The sequence below is a fragment of the Manis pentadactyla genome, chromosome 14 (genome assembly GCF_030020395.1).
Source record: "Manis pentadactyla isolate mManPen7 chromosome 14, mManPen7.hap1, whole genome shotgun sequence".
Taxonomy (NCBI): Eukaryota; Metazoa; Chordata; class Mammalia; order Pholidota; family Manidae; genus Manis; species Manis pentadactyla.
The window spans coordinates 35587721-35601142 of record NC_080032.1 but is presented as its reverse complement, the minus strand read 5'-3'; the positions used below and the strand labels follow the sequence as shown (position 1 = coordinate 35601142).

At 37.2% G+C, this 13422-nt stretch overlaps 1 protein-coding gene across 39 annotated transcripts in view; it reads right to left on the bottom strand.

The window, feature by feature from the left end:
• CLASP2 (cytoplasmic linker associated protein 2) overlaps nt 1-13422 on the bottom strand; it is a 207596-nt gene that overhangs the window by 12460 nt on the left and 181714 nt on the right. For all 39 annotated transcript variants that reach the window (XM_057491788.1, XM_036892293.2, XM_057491791.1 and 36 more), the window contains 4 exons: nt 9717-9860; nt 8456-8562; nt 6896-7049; nt 3536-3758 (listed from right to left, as the gene is read on the bottom strand). In XM_057491788.1, the coding sequence (XP_057347771.1) occupies nt 3536-3758; nt 6896-7049; nt 8456-8562; nt 9717-9860 (628 nt within the window). The remainder of the gene's footprint in view (nt 1-3535; nt 3759-6895; nt 7050-8455; nt 8563-9716; nt 9861-13422) is intronic.

Sequence of the window (13422 nt, the reverse complement as noted above, 5' to 3'; positions counted from 1 at the left end):
GCATGGGGGTCGACATGAAAGGAAAATCAAAACAGCAATGGAATTCAATAAATTAGAAAGGATAAGGTTATCAATGTTCACAATGAAATAATGTCGACAATCTTACCTGTGTCAAATGAAAATATACAATAAATGAAAATAATTGCTATATGAAGTCAGAGCAGCTACCATTTTGGTTTAACTGAGGGCCTAACCATCTCCTAGAAGTGTCTACTTAACATAAAGTGGCTGCCCTAAGTTTCAGAAGTCAACCAAGTATTATGCTGTTAAGAAATAATGTTCTCAAGTTCAAAAATATTCTACCCAGTTTAGGATTCAGTTACATAATTTCCAAAGATGTCTTCCTTTAACAAATGGAAAATACATATTCTTCAGTAAAGAATAGAATTAAACAGTAAGGGAGTAATCTTGCTAAGCTGTCATAATTTTGGTTTTGTGGTATTTGTGACATATTAAATCTCTTAAGAAGTGGGTAAAAACATGATTCCCCAACCTTATAAAATGAAGATATTTTCCATTCACTAAAATTACAAATGACCAGGCCTGGGGACACACATTTTCAGCAGAATAAAGAAGGCTGTCCACATGGAATGGTGACGAGGTATGACCTGTCAGAACCCAAGGAGAATTAGAAGGGCATCCATGGCCTTGGATGTCAGAACCCAAGGAGGATGAGGGGCACAAGTGGAATGAGAGTGCTCACAGGGTGAGGAGTACATCTGTGCCATGGAAGTGATGCTAGTGGGTATGGAAAACTGGTTACATACAGGAGGACTGATCAAATAAGTAAACAGAAGCCAGGTTCCTTAGTGTCAGAAAAAGGGAAGAAACTATAATTAACCTCCTGGTTCTAGATTGGAAATGAAGTTACTAGTGTAAACTCCCAGTTTGTCATAGAAATAAATACGTGTAAATATGTTTATCATAGTGTACACACACATACGCACACACACACACTCCCCCTAGGTCTGGCCACCAAGGAGTCTGGGAAATAGTGATAATTCAGTAGCAGTGAGTATACACCTAAGGCCCAGACTTTAGCCTTTGAAGATGATTTTCTTTTAAAAGAAAACAGGATGATCCCTGGAGAAATGGCTGATTCCAGGATCAAAGCAGGGACCGTATATTTTGCTGTGTCAGAATACAAGGATAGGAACAAGTCAGAAGGACACAAAAGCCAGCTTGAATGGGATCCTGCTGGTCAAATCAAGGACAATTTGAGCATCAAAATAAATAATGGTATTTATAAATTATAACCCATTGAATACAATCAGAAACCATGAAGCCATACAATTATAAGTATTTAATTTCTTTAATGAATAAATTTTAAGTTTAATGAGGAAGAAGATACAGTTTTAAAATAGTTCCCCATGAAACACTTACTAATTAAAAAGTGTAACTTCACCAGCCATAGGGCAAAGTGAAATCATGGGTCCCGTTGAAGAATGCACTATCAGTTCCGTGATGCTGGAGCCAAGAGTACCTGAACGTGAACCTGAATCCAACCACAGGAAACATCAGACAAAGCTAAATGGGGAAATGCTACAAAATAACAGGTCTCTAACCTTCAAAAGGGCCATGGGTGCTGAGAGACAAGGAAAGACTGAACACTAGAGGAGAGTACATAGACATGATGATTAAATGCAATGTGAGATTCTCAGCTCTATCTCTAAGATACTATGTGGGCAACTTAGAAAGCTCTCATGTGGTTTAAGGACAGGTAGCTGTCAACACCCGCATGACAGCTTCCTGGTTTTGATGAAAGTGTGGTAGTTATGTATGGGAATGTCTTTGCTGTTTAAAGAGAGCATATCCTAAAGTAGTTGGGGTGATAGAGCATCAGTTTGGCAACTTACACCTCAATGCTCCAAGAAAAGAAGTTCTTTTTATTGTAAGCTTTTGATTATTTTAAAATTAAAAAATACCTATGTAACATAACCACAACTGAGGTCAGAAATGTCACTAGACCCAATCTGGCCTGCCAGTCTGTGACCTCTGGGCATACATAATTTAAAAACAATTAAAGCTGTTAAAGCTGGTCTCAATTTGCCCAACTGCTGCTACTGTACAGGGCTCAAAGGACACTTTCATCCTCCATCTTCAGTCTAACTTAGTCACTATTATGCTTTTAGTTCAGCGACACAGCCAGCTATTTGTGACAGATTAAAACAAACCAAAGCATATAACTGTGGCAGTTTCATAGATTCTTATGTAATTCAGACTTAGTTTGGCTAGTTGTCATAATTTTGTCTTTGTGGTAACAGTGATATATTAAGTCTTTTCGCATGACATGGTGGTGAAAACATGATTCATCAAACTTTTTAGTAATCAAAGAAATACAAATGAAGATATTTTTCTACTCATCAAACTTACGAAAATTAAAAAAGATGTCTGATGTCTAATTTCTCAATCTCCCTAATAATTAAGGTAATGTTCATTAGGATAACCTCTTTTATATCTATCACAGTGACAAAATTAAAAACACTTAGACATTCTGTGTTGGTGAGGGAGTCAGCACTGCTTAAACTGGCCAAGTCTTGAATTGGTAATTGGTTAGTAACTCCCAAACCTTAAACTTACATATCCCTTAATTGAGCTGTTCTACCTTTAGAAATCTTTTAGAATGAGTTACTTGTGTATGTGTATAAACATTGATGCAGAAAATGTTTGCTGACAGCACCATTGGGGGAATTAAGGAAAACCAGGAACTACCTAAGTACAGAATCCTGAGACAATGTTGAGGGGGGAGACTTCCAAGTTATGTATTACTATACATTACTTGAGTCTTTAATTAAAAAAAAAAGAATTAATGGATTATGTAATTTGTAGAAGAATAAATATAATTCCTTATTATTAAACATAACTAAAACATTTATGATGTTTATACTTTATAATAAATTTTTATACACCTTATCTGAACCTTACTGCACACTGTGATCAAAAGGGCAGGTAGTTCAACATCTCTGTCCTCTTTTAGAGGTGATGAGTGAGCCTCAGGAAGGTCAGTCACCTTACCAAGCTATGGAGCTTAGTAAGTGCTGGCGTTTAACCCTAAGCCCACCGTGTTACATCTTAGACCTAAGTCAACTCAAAATCCTAACGGTGGCTTTTCCCATATTCAGTCCCTGAATGTGTATTAAAGAGTTTATGACTTCACACTTAAAAGGCTATTGTAAAGAGTGGGTATTTCTTCAAAGGGTTGTGTCATGTTGATGTAAGAATTAATGACTGGTTAATCGTGTCTATAGAGTTATGCTAAATTTATAAGCTAAAACTTGTTTCAGTTGTTTCTGGGAGGTCACTAAAGTTTTCCTGATTTTGAGGAAGATCTCAGGATAATTCCCCTGGCTTCTCATTCTGGGGAAGAAAACTTCCAAACCATAGAAATGAGCTCCTAGGAGATGATAAAACACACTTCCACTCCAAAGATCCTTGATTTTTAGGGAATCACAATAAAAGAGCATGTAAATTTCTCTTGCTTCACTGATGACCAGTTCTCCTGAACACAGTAACTGGCAGGATGACCCGAACCTACCATCAGGGAATTGGTCGGCATCATCATCAAACATAGCCTCTTTGAGGGCAGACTTATTGAAGGGACTGATGTTATCAGAATAGTTGTACGGATTATAGTCTTGGGAGCGTGGAGAGGAGTGAGCAGGCACTGAATGCAGCAACTTATTATCGAGGGCTGTTTGGCTTGAATCAGTAGCATCACTTCCTGTTCTGGGGTCAGACATCCCAGGACCGCCACACATCTGTTAATGAGAAGGGAAGGGCACAGCAAATTCATTCATTTTCAAATATCTCTTAGACATTCTAAAAAGGTGTTTCCCTACTGTTTGAAAGCCTATTTTAAAAAGGTAACAATAATTAACTCAAAAAAATTAAGTAATGTAAATCAACATGAGCCAAAACTTAACATTCAAAATGTCAAAACTTATAATCAAGATATAACCACTGAGAGTAAGTAAGAATCATACAGAAGGCTCTCTAGGGATTCTTACAGCTCCCTAGCCAATGGCTTGACCAAACAATATGCAGTGTGATTAGCAACAGCCTCCTACTCCAGTTAAAGGTATAAAAAAACTTTAACACAGAACTAAAAGCTGCCAGATTCCCTTATTAAAGTAGTAAGTTACACAATGACAGACTATTCACAAAGTAAATCCTAAGTTACTGCCTAAAAGGATGGTAACTTTTGGCAGGATGCCTGATGGAGTTTGGACACATTTACCATACTTATCAAAGTGTCAATACTAACACTGATACCAATACTAGCGTTAAAACCATTACTTCCATCAGTATCACTATCACCACTATCTATGAAGCAGCTATGTGCCCCGCATTAACTAGGCGCTTCACAAATATTCTTCATATATTTACTGTGCACCTACTGCACGCCAGGCATCATTCTTGGACTGGGGATATGTTCATGAACAGAAGACAGAATGATGCCTACCCTCATGGAGTTTACATTCTAGTGGAGGACAGGAAGTTACAAGCATGATGAGCGAGTGAAGTATAGGGTATGGCAGGTGACTGGTATGTGGGCAGCGCAGCATGTAGAGGAGCATGAGTGCCAAGGTGGGAGGGAGGAGGGCTGCAGATTAAACAAGGTGGTTGGACAGGGATCCACTGAAAAGCCACATGAGCAAAGACTTGAAGGAAGTGAGGAAACCAGCCATGGAGCAATCTGGAGGAAGAATGCTTAAAGGAGAGAACAGGCAAGAGCATGCCCAGTGAATTCAACAGCAAGGAGACCAGTGTGGCGAGAGCACACGGAAGCAGATAAGCAGGCCAGAGAGGTGACAAGGGGAAAACACCAACTGTGCAGACTTTGGGTCTTCCTGTGAGACAGGGACCTCCTGGAGTTGTGAGTGGTGGAGTGACAACAGACTACAGGAGGCTACAGGCAGAATCCAGGAGCCAGTTAGGTGCCTATTTTAATAAGCCTGATGACAGAACTGATGATGATAATGGCTTGAACCAGAGTAGTAGTGTGAGAAGTGACTGGATTTTGGATATATTTTGAAGATAGAGCCAAAAGATTGCCTGAGAGACTGAGTGTGGAGGATGAGAGAAAGAGAGGAGGGAGGATGACTCTTTTGTCCACGGTTTTTGGCTGAGCAACTAGCACTGCTCTCAACTTAGATAGGGAAGAGCAGTTTTAGGGGAAAAGATCAGGAGGTGGAACAGAAAGCTGGATGTATGAATCTAGAACTCAGGAGAGAGGTCTGGGCTAGATGGAGTCATAAGATTTTACGATATTCACAACACCTTTTAAAGTTTGCAGTAATACCCCTTTTCCTAAGGAAGACACTGAGGCTAAGGAGGGATAATATGACTAGTTAATAACCACCAGGAATGTGGATTCAGACTCACTCCTGCCAGAATCCATGACTTGAGCTCCCTATACTGAACCCTGCTATCTCTGGGGGAAATCTCCATTAAGCAGGGTTTTTTACTAACCTGTCACTGCTACCACATGCAGCTTTTGGGGTAAGGAACCTCAAGTATTGAGTGGTGGCTGATTTTTGGCCTCCAGTTTCCCAAGCCTCTCTGCCTGACAGACATGGGGAGAACAAGTAGGAAAGAAGCTAGGAAGGCAGAGGAGGAACCCTGCAGAGATGTGCTGCAGTGCTGCAATGTTCTACAAGTTTGCAAACACAGAGAAATCACAGATTCCATAGGACATGGTAGGGTGACTTATTCTGAGAAAAGTCTAAGGTGTTGGAGAAGTTTAAGGAGCAGCAGAAGAAAACAAAATCACTAATTCAAAAAGATAGATGCACACTTATGTTTATCATGGCATTATTTACAATAGTCAAGATATGGAAACAACCTAGGTGTCCACTGATGGATGAATGGATAAGATGTGGTACATATACACAAAGGAATATTAGTCATAAAAACAAATGAAAGCTTGCCATTTGTGACAATGTGGGTGGACCTAGAGGTATTATGCTAAGTGTAAGTCAGACAGAGGACAAATACCATATGATTCATTCATATATGCATTCTAAAAAAAACCAAACAAAACAAACTAACAAAACTGAAAGAGACTTGTAAGCACAGAGAACAGAGGTGGGAGGTGGGAGGATGGGTGAAACAGGTGAAGGGGAAAATATTAGTGAAACTGTTTGATATCTTGATCTGGGTGCTGTTACCTAAGTGTACACATGTCAAATTCATCAAGCTGTACACTAAGATTTGTGCATTTTACTATATGTACCTCAGGATAAAATAACATTAAACAAGCAGCAGCAGAGTGAAAAACACTCTTTCATGGATATTTTTCATGAATGTCAGGAAGATGGGGCACCACGTTCTTAATGGGAGCCACACAAACTGATGATGCAAATTACTATCCCTACACCTAACAGGAAAATAAAACTCTCAACACCTTCCTCTGCCTTTCAAGACCCAAGGCACTGGCCTACATTCACTCCCGGCTCCTGTATTGCTGCAGTCACACCGCCTGCTCTGTGGCTGTGCAGGATGTTCCCATCTAATGTCTCTGGACTTGCCACTTCTCATACGGATTCTCCAGTCCTAGGTCCTGCGGGGCTTCATTCAGGTCTCACTGCAAATGCTACCTTCGCAGAGAGACTGTCTCTGACCACTTAGTGTAAAAAAGATTGACTTTACATTCTAACCTAAAATTCCATGCTACTCATCTTTATCTGAAATCTGTGAGGAATCTGAGAGCAGTGACTTTGCCTGTACATCTAAGACCCAAACAATGTCTGGCACAGTGGAGACACTCAGTAAATACTTGTAGAGTGACTGACGCCTAGAAAGTTATATTTGAAAACAACAGAAAGCAGTTTAAAAACAAAACAGAAAACTGTTAATGAGACAGTCTGCAATGTGAGAATATTCAAATACTTACTAAATCGCCATCATCTTTTTTAGAATCCCTTTTCAGTGGCTCGTTCATATCTTCTTGACTACGGAAGCTGAAATTCTGAATTGCTTCAGTGACACCTCTAAGAGAGCTATAAATATCTTCAGAGTTCATATTTTCTGTGTCATAATCAAATGCACTATGAAAAAGACAACTAATTTTTATTTACGTGCAGTTTTAAAATACAAATACATATGATGAGATCATGTAGGACATTTTAAAGACAGGATCAGAGAATGTATATTCCCCAAAACATTAATTAACAAAACAAAACCTGGCAGCTATAAATGGTTAGAGTACATGTCTCCTTGTTGATCCATTAAGGGCGGCTTACAATGACTCTAGCGCACAGCTCTTAACGACTCGTTTGTCTTTTCATCTTCAAAAATATTCTGATTAACCAGGGGTCAGCAAACTATGACTCCTGAAATAATTTATTTTACATTTTTAAATAGTTGAGGAAAAAATCAAAATAACATTTTGTGACACATGAAATTCAAATTTCAGTGGCCATACATAAAACTGTACTGGAGCACAGCAACACTATTTATTTAGGTTTTGTTTATGGCTATTTTCACATGATAACAGCAGAGCAGAGCAGAGGTAACAAAGACTGTATGGCCTGCAAAGCCTAATACGTTTTTCATCTGGCCCTTCACAGAAAGTTCACTAATCCCTGTGATTCACTCACAATAAGGAGATAAATGCATTTTACCCAAACTTAGAGAGAATTCTTAACACCAAACATAAATGCTACTGACATGAATTCTATAATCAAACTATAAAATTCAACTGAGGCTGGAATTTAGCCATCAAAATTGTCACATAGCATGTATAACATGGAAGAAATAGGCTAGATGTTAAGTTTGCTTCCTTAGATGCTGATGAAGAATCTGATGACTGTAATGAACATGAGGAAGCATGCTATGGTATATGGTTCATAATAAAAATCAACTTCATCACTACAAATATGGATGGAAAAAAAGGTTTGGAAAAGGGAAAAAATAATAGTCCACTCATGAGTCAAGAACTTACAGTCCATGCTTGAACTGCAGAAATATGTGAAAATTTTACATATAATGCCATTTTATATTTAAGTCTTTCTTATTTTTCTTCTCTATTTTTATGTGTTCTCATCTATACGCTTAAATTTCTTTTCTATTTTTAGAGATGGTTGGGCAATATTAGATAAATATCCATCATTTTAACTTGACCTCACAATTTACTGAGCAATATACTCAAAAGACACAATTTACTATCTACTGGGTTTATGCAGCATATTTGAGAAACATAATTTTATGCTATTTAATGCACAATTAGTATTTACAAACCCTGTATCTAAGTTTTCTTTACACTTATAAAAAATTCCATGCTCTATATATTATTTTCATTTAAAGCATTAATTTTATAATAAACTTTTTTGAATCTGCTAAGTTTCAAGATGCTAAGTCAAGTGGAAATCAATTGGAATTATATTAATTTCTGTTTTTCAAAGAATGGGAATCTGCAAATACAAACCATGATGGAAAATAACCTTCCTGTTACCTTGGAGATAAAGTGTTTTGTGATGTATTGGTAGGAGAAGTAAGAGGACTGGACCAGTTGGCTGGTGAACGTGGTGTTGGTCTTGTCAAAGGACTCCCCATGGAACCCTGATGGAGAAAGTCACATAAATATTAACATGACAGGTAGGTTCACCTAAAAGGCTCTCAAGGAAGCCACATAATCAAGAAGTTAAACAATGTTAAAGAGCCATATTCATAGGTCAGTATTTTAAATATTCACATATTTATCTATAGTTCCTGTGGGGGAAAAACCTTCTCCCCATTCAGAAATGTAGTCTTTTTTTTTGTTTTCCTCATCCATTCCCTGCTCTCAAATACTATCAACATCTTTTTCCTCAAAGATTCAACAAGACCCCAAACTAACAACTTTAATTTACCTTCTAGTTCTGAGCCAAATTCCTTCCTCCAACCATTATTAATGCTCAAATTATATATTTCCTTGAGTTTGCTTTACAAATGATTTTCACAAAGACACCAAAGGAGTAAAATCTTGTCATGTTATTAATTTGTTTACCTCTTAAGAAATAATGAAAACAACCCCTTCTCGTTTTAAAAAGCTAACTGACTTTGGTCCCAAGAAACTGTTCTCAGATTGTTTTGAACCCTTGGCTTTATCTTAAGCCTGCTATATATGCATGTACTTTCTCCTCTATCTATTATCAAAGATCCCTCTTTTTGTTTTTTTAAAATTTAAGTTTGATTCTTTAGGCGTATTACGTAAATGATTGTATACCATTTAGATATATTTAACTGGAATTTTTCATTTACTCTGAACTTACTTCCTCCGAACAAAAGCCTATATATCCAAGCACTTATGTGGACAGACAAGCCCGCAATTACTAAAAATGAACACACCTTTTAAAGCCTTACCCTCTTCAGACCTTATTTGTTAGCCCTGGAATAAACCATCTGTTCTAGTTCTCAGATAAGGATTGTTAATCTGAAGAGCATGTCCATATTCTAACGGCTTGCAAAGCTGATGCCCTCACCTAAGTTCTGCTCACGTTTCACTTTCCTTGCCCATACCTGGCCACTGTGCATCACCACAAAATTACACACGCGATAGGCCGAAGAACTTTATTCTTTCCAGGATAATATTTAATTCTGCTCAAGAAATGCTGCTCAGTGCAAATACAAATATTATATTATAGGGTCAAAGGTTTACTTCATGTAAAAGTAATCAATTATTGTTAAACCAACCATCACATTATACAATGGCCAAGAAAATAACTGCAAAGTACCTGGGTTCCATTGCCAGTGTTTCTAAGGTGATTATGAAGAAGCTTGGTAGCACTATCCTGAAAAGTTTTTGGTAAAGCTCCTAGTAACATTGTAAACTCTGGGGTGTTGAGTTCAAATAAGGAAATCAGCACAGACTGCGCTGCCTAGAAAACAAAGACATAAAAGAGGTAGATGATGTATTTTGGTTACTCAAAGGAGATCACTCAACATTTCTGTTCAATTGGAAAAGGCCTTCTTTCCCAGGGGAAAGATGTTCTTATATGCTTTCACATTTCTTTGATAGAAGAATTAAAAAATATTCGATGTATCATTTATTTTTTTGAAGAGGGGAGTATGAGAAGTAAAACAAATATAACCTAACAGTGATTGGCAACAAAGTAAGCCAGAGTGTCTAGTGTTTCTCTACTAGTATATGCTGCTACTTAATTTTCCTGTTAAACAGTTGTAAGAAAAATGGATGGAGGTAAGGAAGTACAGGTATCCACCCCTTTTCCAAAGTTTGCATCATGCCACTTTGCTATTACAAAAGACTTATAGTAATACCTGTTTCCCTAAGTGAAAGAAATCCAAGGAGCATTTCCATTTCTATTCAAAAAGGCAGAGTGAAAATAGTGCTTAGCAAAGCAGCTGTTATAGAGGGTGCGCACTCCCTGGGCTGCGAGGGGCCCGGCCCAGCTCCATCCCCTGGAACCATACTCAGCATCTCAGCATTAAGCTGCCAGAGCTCTGAACTGTGTCTGTGAGAATCTGTGCTTTATTTTATTTCTTTTCTCCTTTCATTAGCAATATTTCTGATACCCTAAGGTATCAGAAAAGTCTAGGAGAGATTATCTTCTGGTCTGGAAACACTCAAAAGATTTTCCATGTAAGTTAATGTAATGTAATGGTGATTGCTTCTTCACTTTACACTATTCTGGTTTACAAAAGGTTTCATAGTAATGCTCTGCTTTTAGATAGTGGGGTAAACCTGTACAGATCAGTCCAGAGCAACTTAATATTTTATTTTTCATTTTCTCAATAAATGATTCTTAAATTAGCCAAATCTAATCTTCTCTCAAGCAGCTAATCTGACTAATCTACAATTTGAAGCTAAAACTAGTTTGATGTTTTTGTGGAAATGGGAACAAAACAAAGCTTACTCAGATCAGTTAAGGAAATGTGGAAGTTTTACAATTTCTGAAGTCATTAACTGAATTATTAAAAGCTACACTTTGAAATTCAGATTACACAGAAACTTAACTGAGAGGGGAAAGAAATCCAAATATAGCTGACCTCTGAACAACTCAGGGGCTAGGGGTGCCAATCTCCAACGCAGGCAAAAATCCAAGTATAATTTTTGACTTCCCCAAAGTAATAGCCTACTATTGATTGGAAGGCCCACAGAGAACTTAAACAATAGATTTAACATATATTTTGTATATGTAATATATACCATATTCTTACAGTAAAGCTAGGAAAAAAAATGTTTTTTCAAATTGTTGCAAATCTCTAAAAATGTTTTCCAATATACTTAATGAAAAAAAGTCCATGTACAAGTGGACACATGCAGTTCAAACCCATGCTGTTCGAGCTGACTGTAGTTGGCAAACACAACTTGTACCCAAATGTGTGCATCTTTTCCTGGACCTTTTCTAACCCTACTACTCTATGAAAACCTAAGATCTCTAAGTTTATGGCATCTGAATATATGACACTATATATTCACACACACACACACACACACACACACACACACACACACACACACACACAGATATACACATGGGGGATGGTTAAATTATGGTACAGTGGAGCAATAGCATTGCTACACAACACTGCCTGGAAAGATGATATAGTTCTACACATGAGGTGAAGACTATTATATACTGCTGAAGAAAATATGAAACAAAGGTTACAATGTAAGTTCATTTGTTAAAAATAATAAGAAAGTACACATTGTGTGGGTGTGTATTCGAACACATTCAAAGTGCTTAAATAATGCTATTTGCATTTTGAAACAAAACTTTATGAACTTGTGCCTTTTTCTGGAACCACAAAATTGAGAGAACCTCAAGTTAATCTGAGCAATTGACATGACTGTTAAGGTATACTTTATTCCATCTAGGGTTTATTTATTTTGGTGTATGAGATTCAGGTTTATTTCCTCCCTAGAGACAGACCAACAGTTCTGAAACCAATGAGTGTATCCTTTCCTCACAACTTGATGTTTTTGATACCCTTTTGATGAACAAAATCCTATATGAACCTAAGTGTCTCTGGACCCTCCTTTATATTTCATTGATCTATTGCTGCATTAAATAACACAGGTTTAAACTGCAAGATTTAAAATGCAACAGCTTTAGTTTATTTTGATAAAATCTTTCATCTGTTAGTTCATATTTTAATGTCACATTTGCTTTACTAGGTGGTTTATTTTAAAATAAATTTTCATGTCTTTAAATAAAAGTAATACATCCCTTCACTGGAGATGGCTGGTAATTACAGATATGCTTTGGTTATGTAACTATACTCCTATTATGTTAATGTGTGTGCGCAATTTAAGTAGTAGCTGAAAACCTATACATGCTGAAGTTACTCTACAAGAAGATTTGTCAAAGAAATAATCAATCTTCCCATGTTTTCTTCCGCCTGCTACTTCTATAGCTTTTCTTCTTCCTTCCTAATTACAACCCTTAAATAGAATTCGTGCCTCATATCAAATTTACCGAGTATCATAACTCCTCCAAGTGGTAAAGATACCTCAAGACAAATGCTGGGCATAGAAGCCACAGGGCATAAATATGCAAAGAAGTAAAAAGCTAACCTTTTCAAACAATAAGGCTTCCCTCTCACTTACCAACTTCACATTTCCCTGTATGGCCCCGGAAGATGACTGGTTAGCCAGAGACGGGTAAGATTCCTCAAGGGAGGAACAACCTAAGACAGGCACAGTCGCAGAGGGGCCATCAGGTGAGAAATTGGGGATCAACAGAGGTGAGGCTTAGAACCTCACCCCCCCTGTTCTGAGAGAAATCTTCTGCATATGTGGATGTTTTATTGCCCTGGTCTAGCTTGGATTAACACATAGTCTACAGGCACACACCTGATCATCTACATTTGCTCTCTTACAACACTAAACTATGTTTTCTACCTTTATCTTGTATCTACCTACCACTTCAGCATTTTATTAAAAATAATAATAATAAAGAGATAAATGTGGTATCCACATATAAATCAAGTATAAAAACCAAATGAGTATTCATATTTGAACTGACTGTTTAGAGTTCATAATGCATGAGCAAAACCGAAAGTTTCTGTGATGACTGCCCTTGTACTGTTCACTATGTAACTTATTCATTATGTAAGAATTTGTTCTACATGTAAGAACTTGTTTGTTATGCCTCAGAAGATTGGAGACTGACGAAAATTAGGCTTGGGGTGGATTAATGATTGTGCATTGAGCACTGACTCCCCTATACAGAATTTTATTGTCGTTAACAACCATTTGATCAATAAATATGAGAGATGCCCTCACAAAAAAAAAAAAAAAAAGGACAGACTTCCAATGGTAAAATAAATAAGTAACCGGGATGTAATGTATAGCATAAGGAATATAGTCAAGATATTGTAACAGCTTGGTAGGGTGATAGCTGGAACCTAGAATTATGTATATAAATGTTCTACCACTGTGTTGTACACTTGAAACTAATGTAATGTAATACTGTG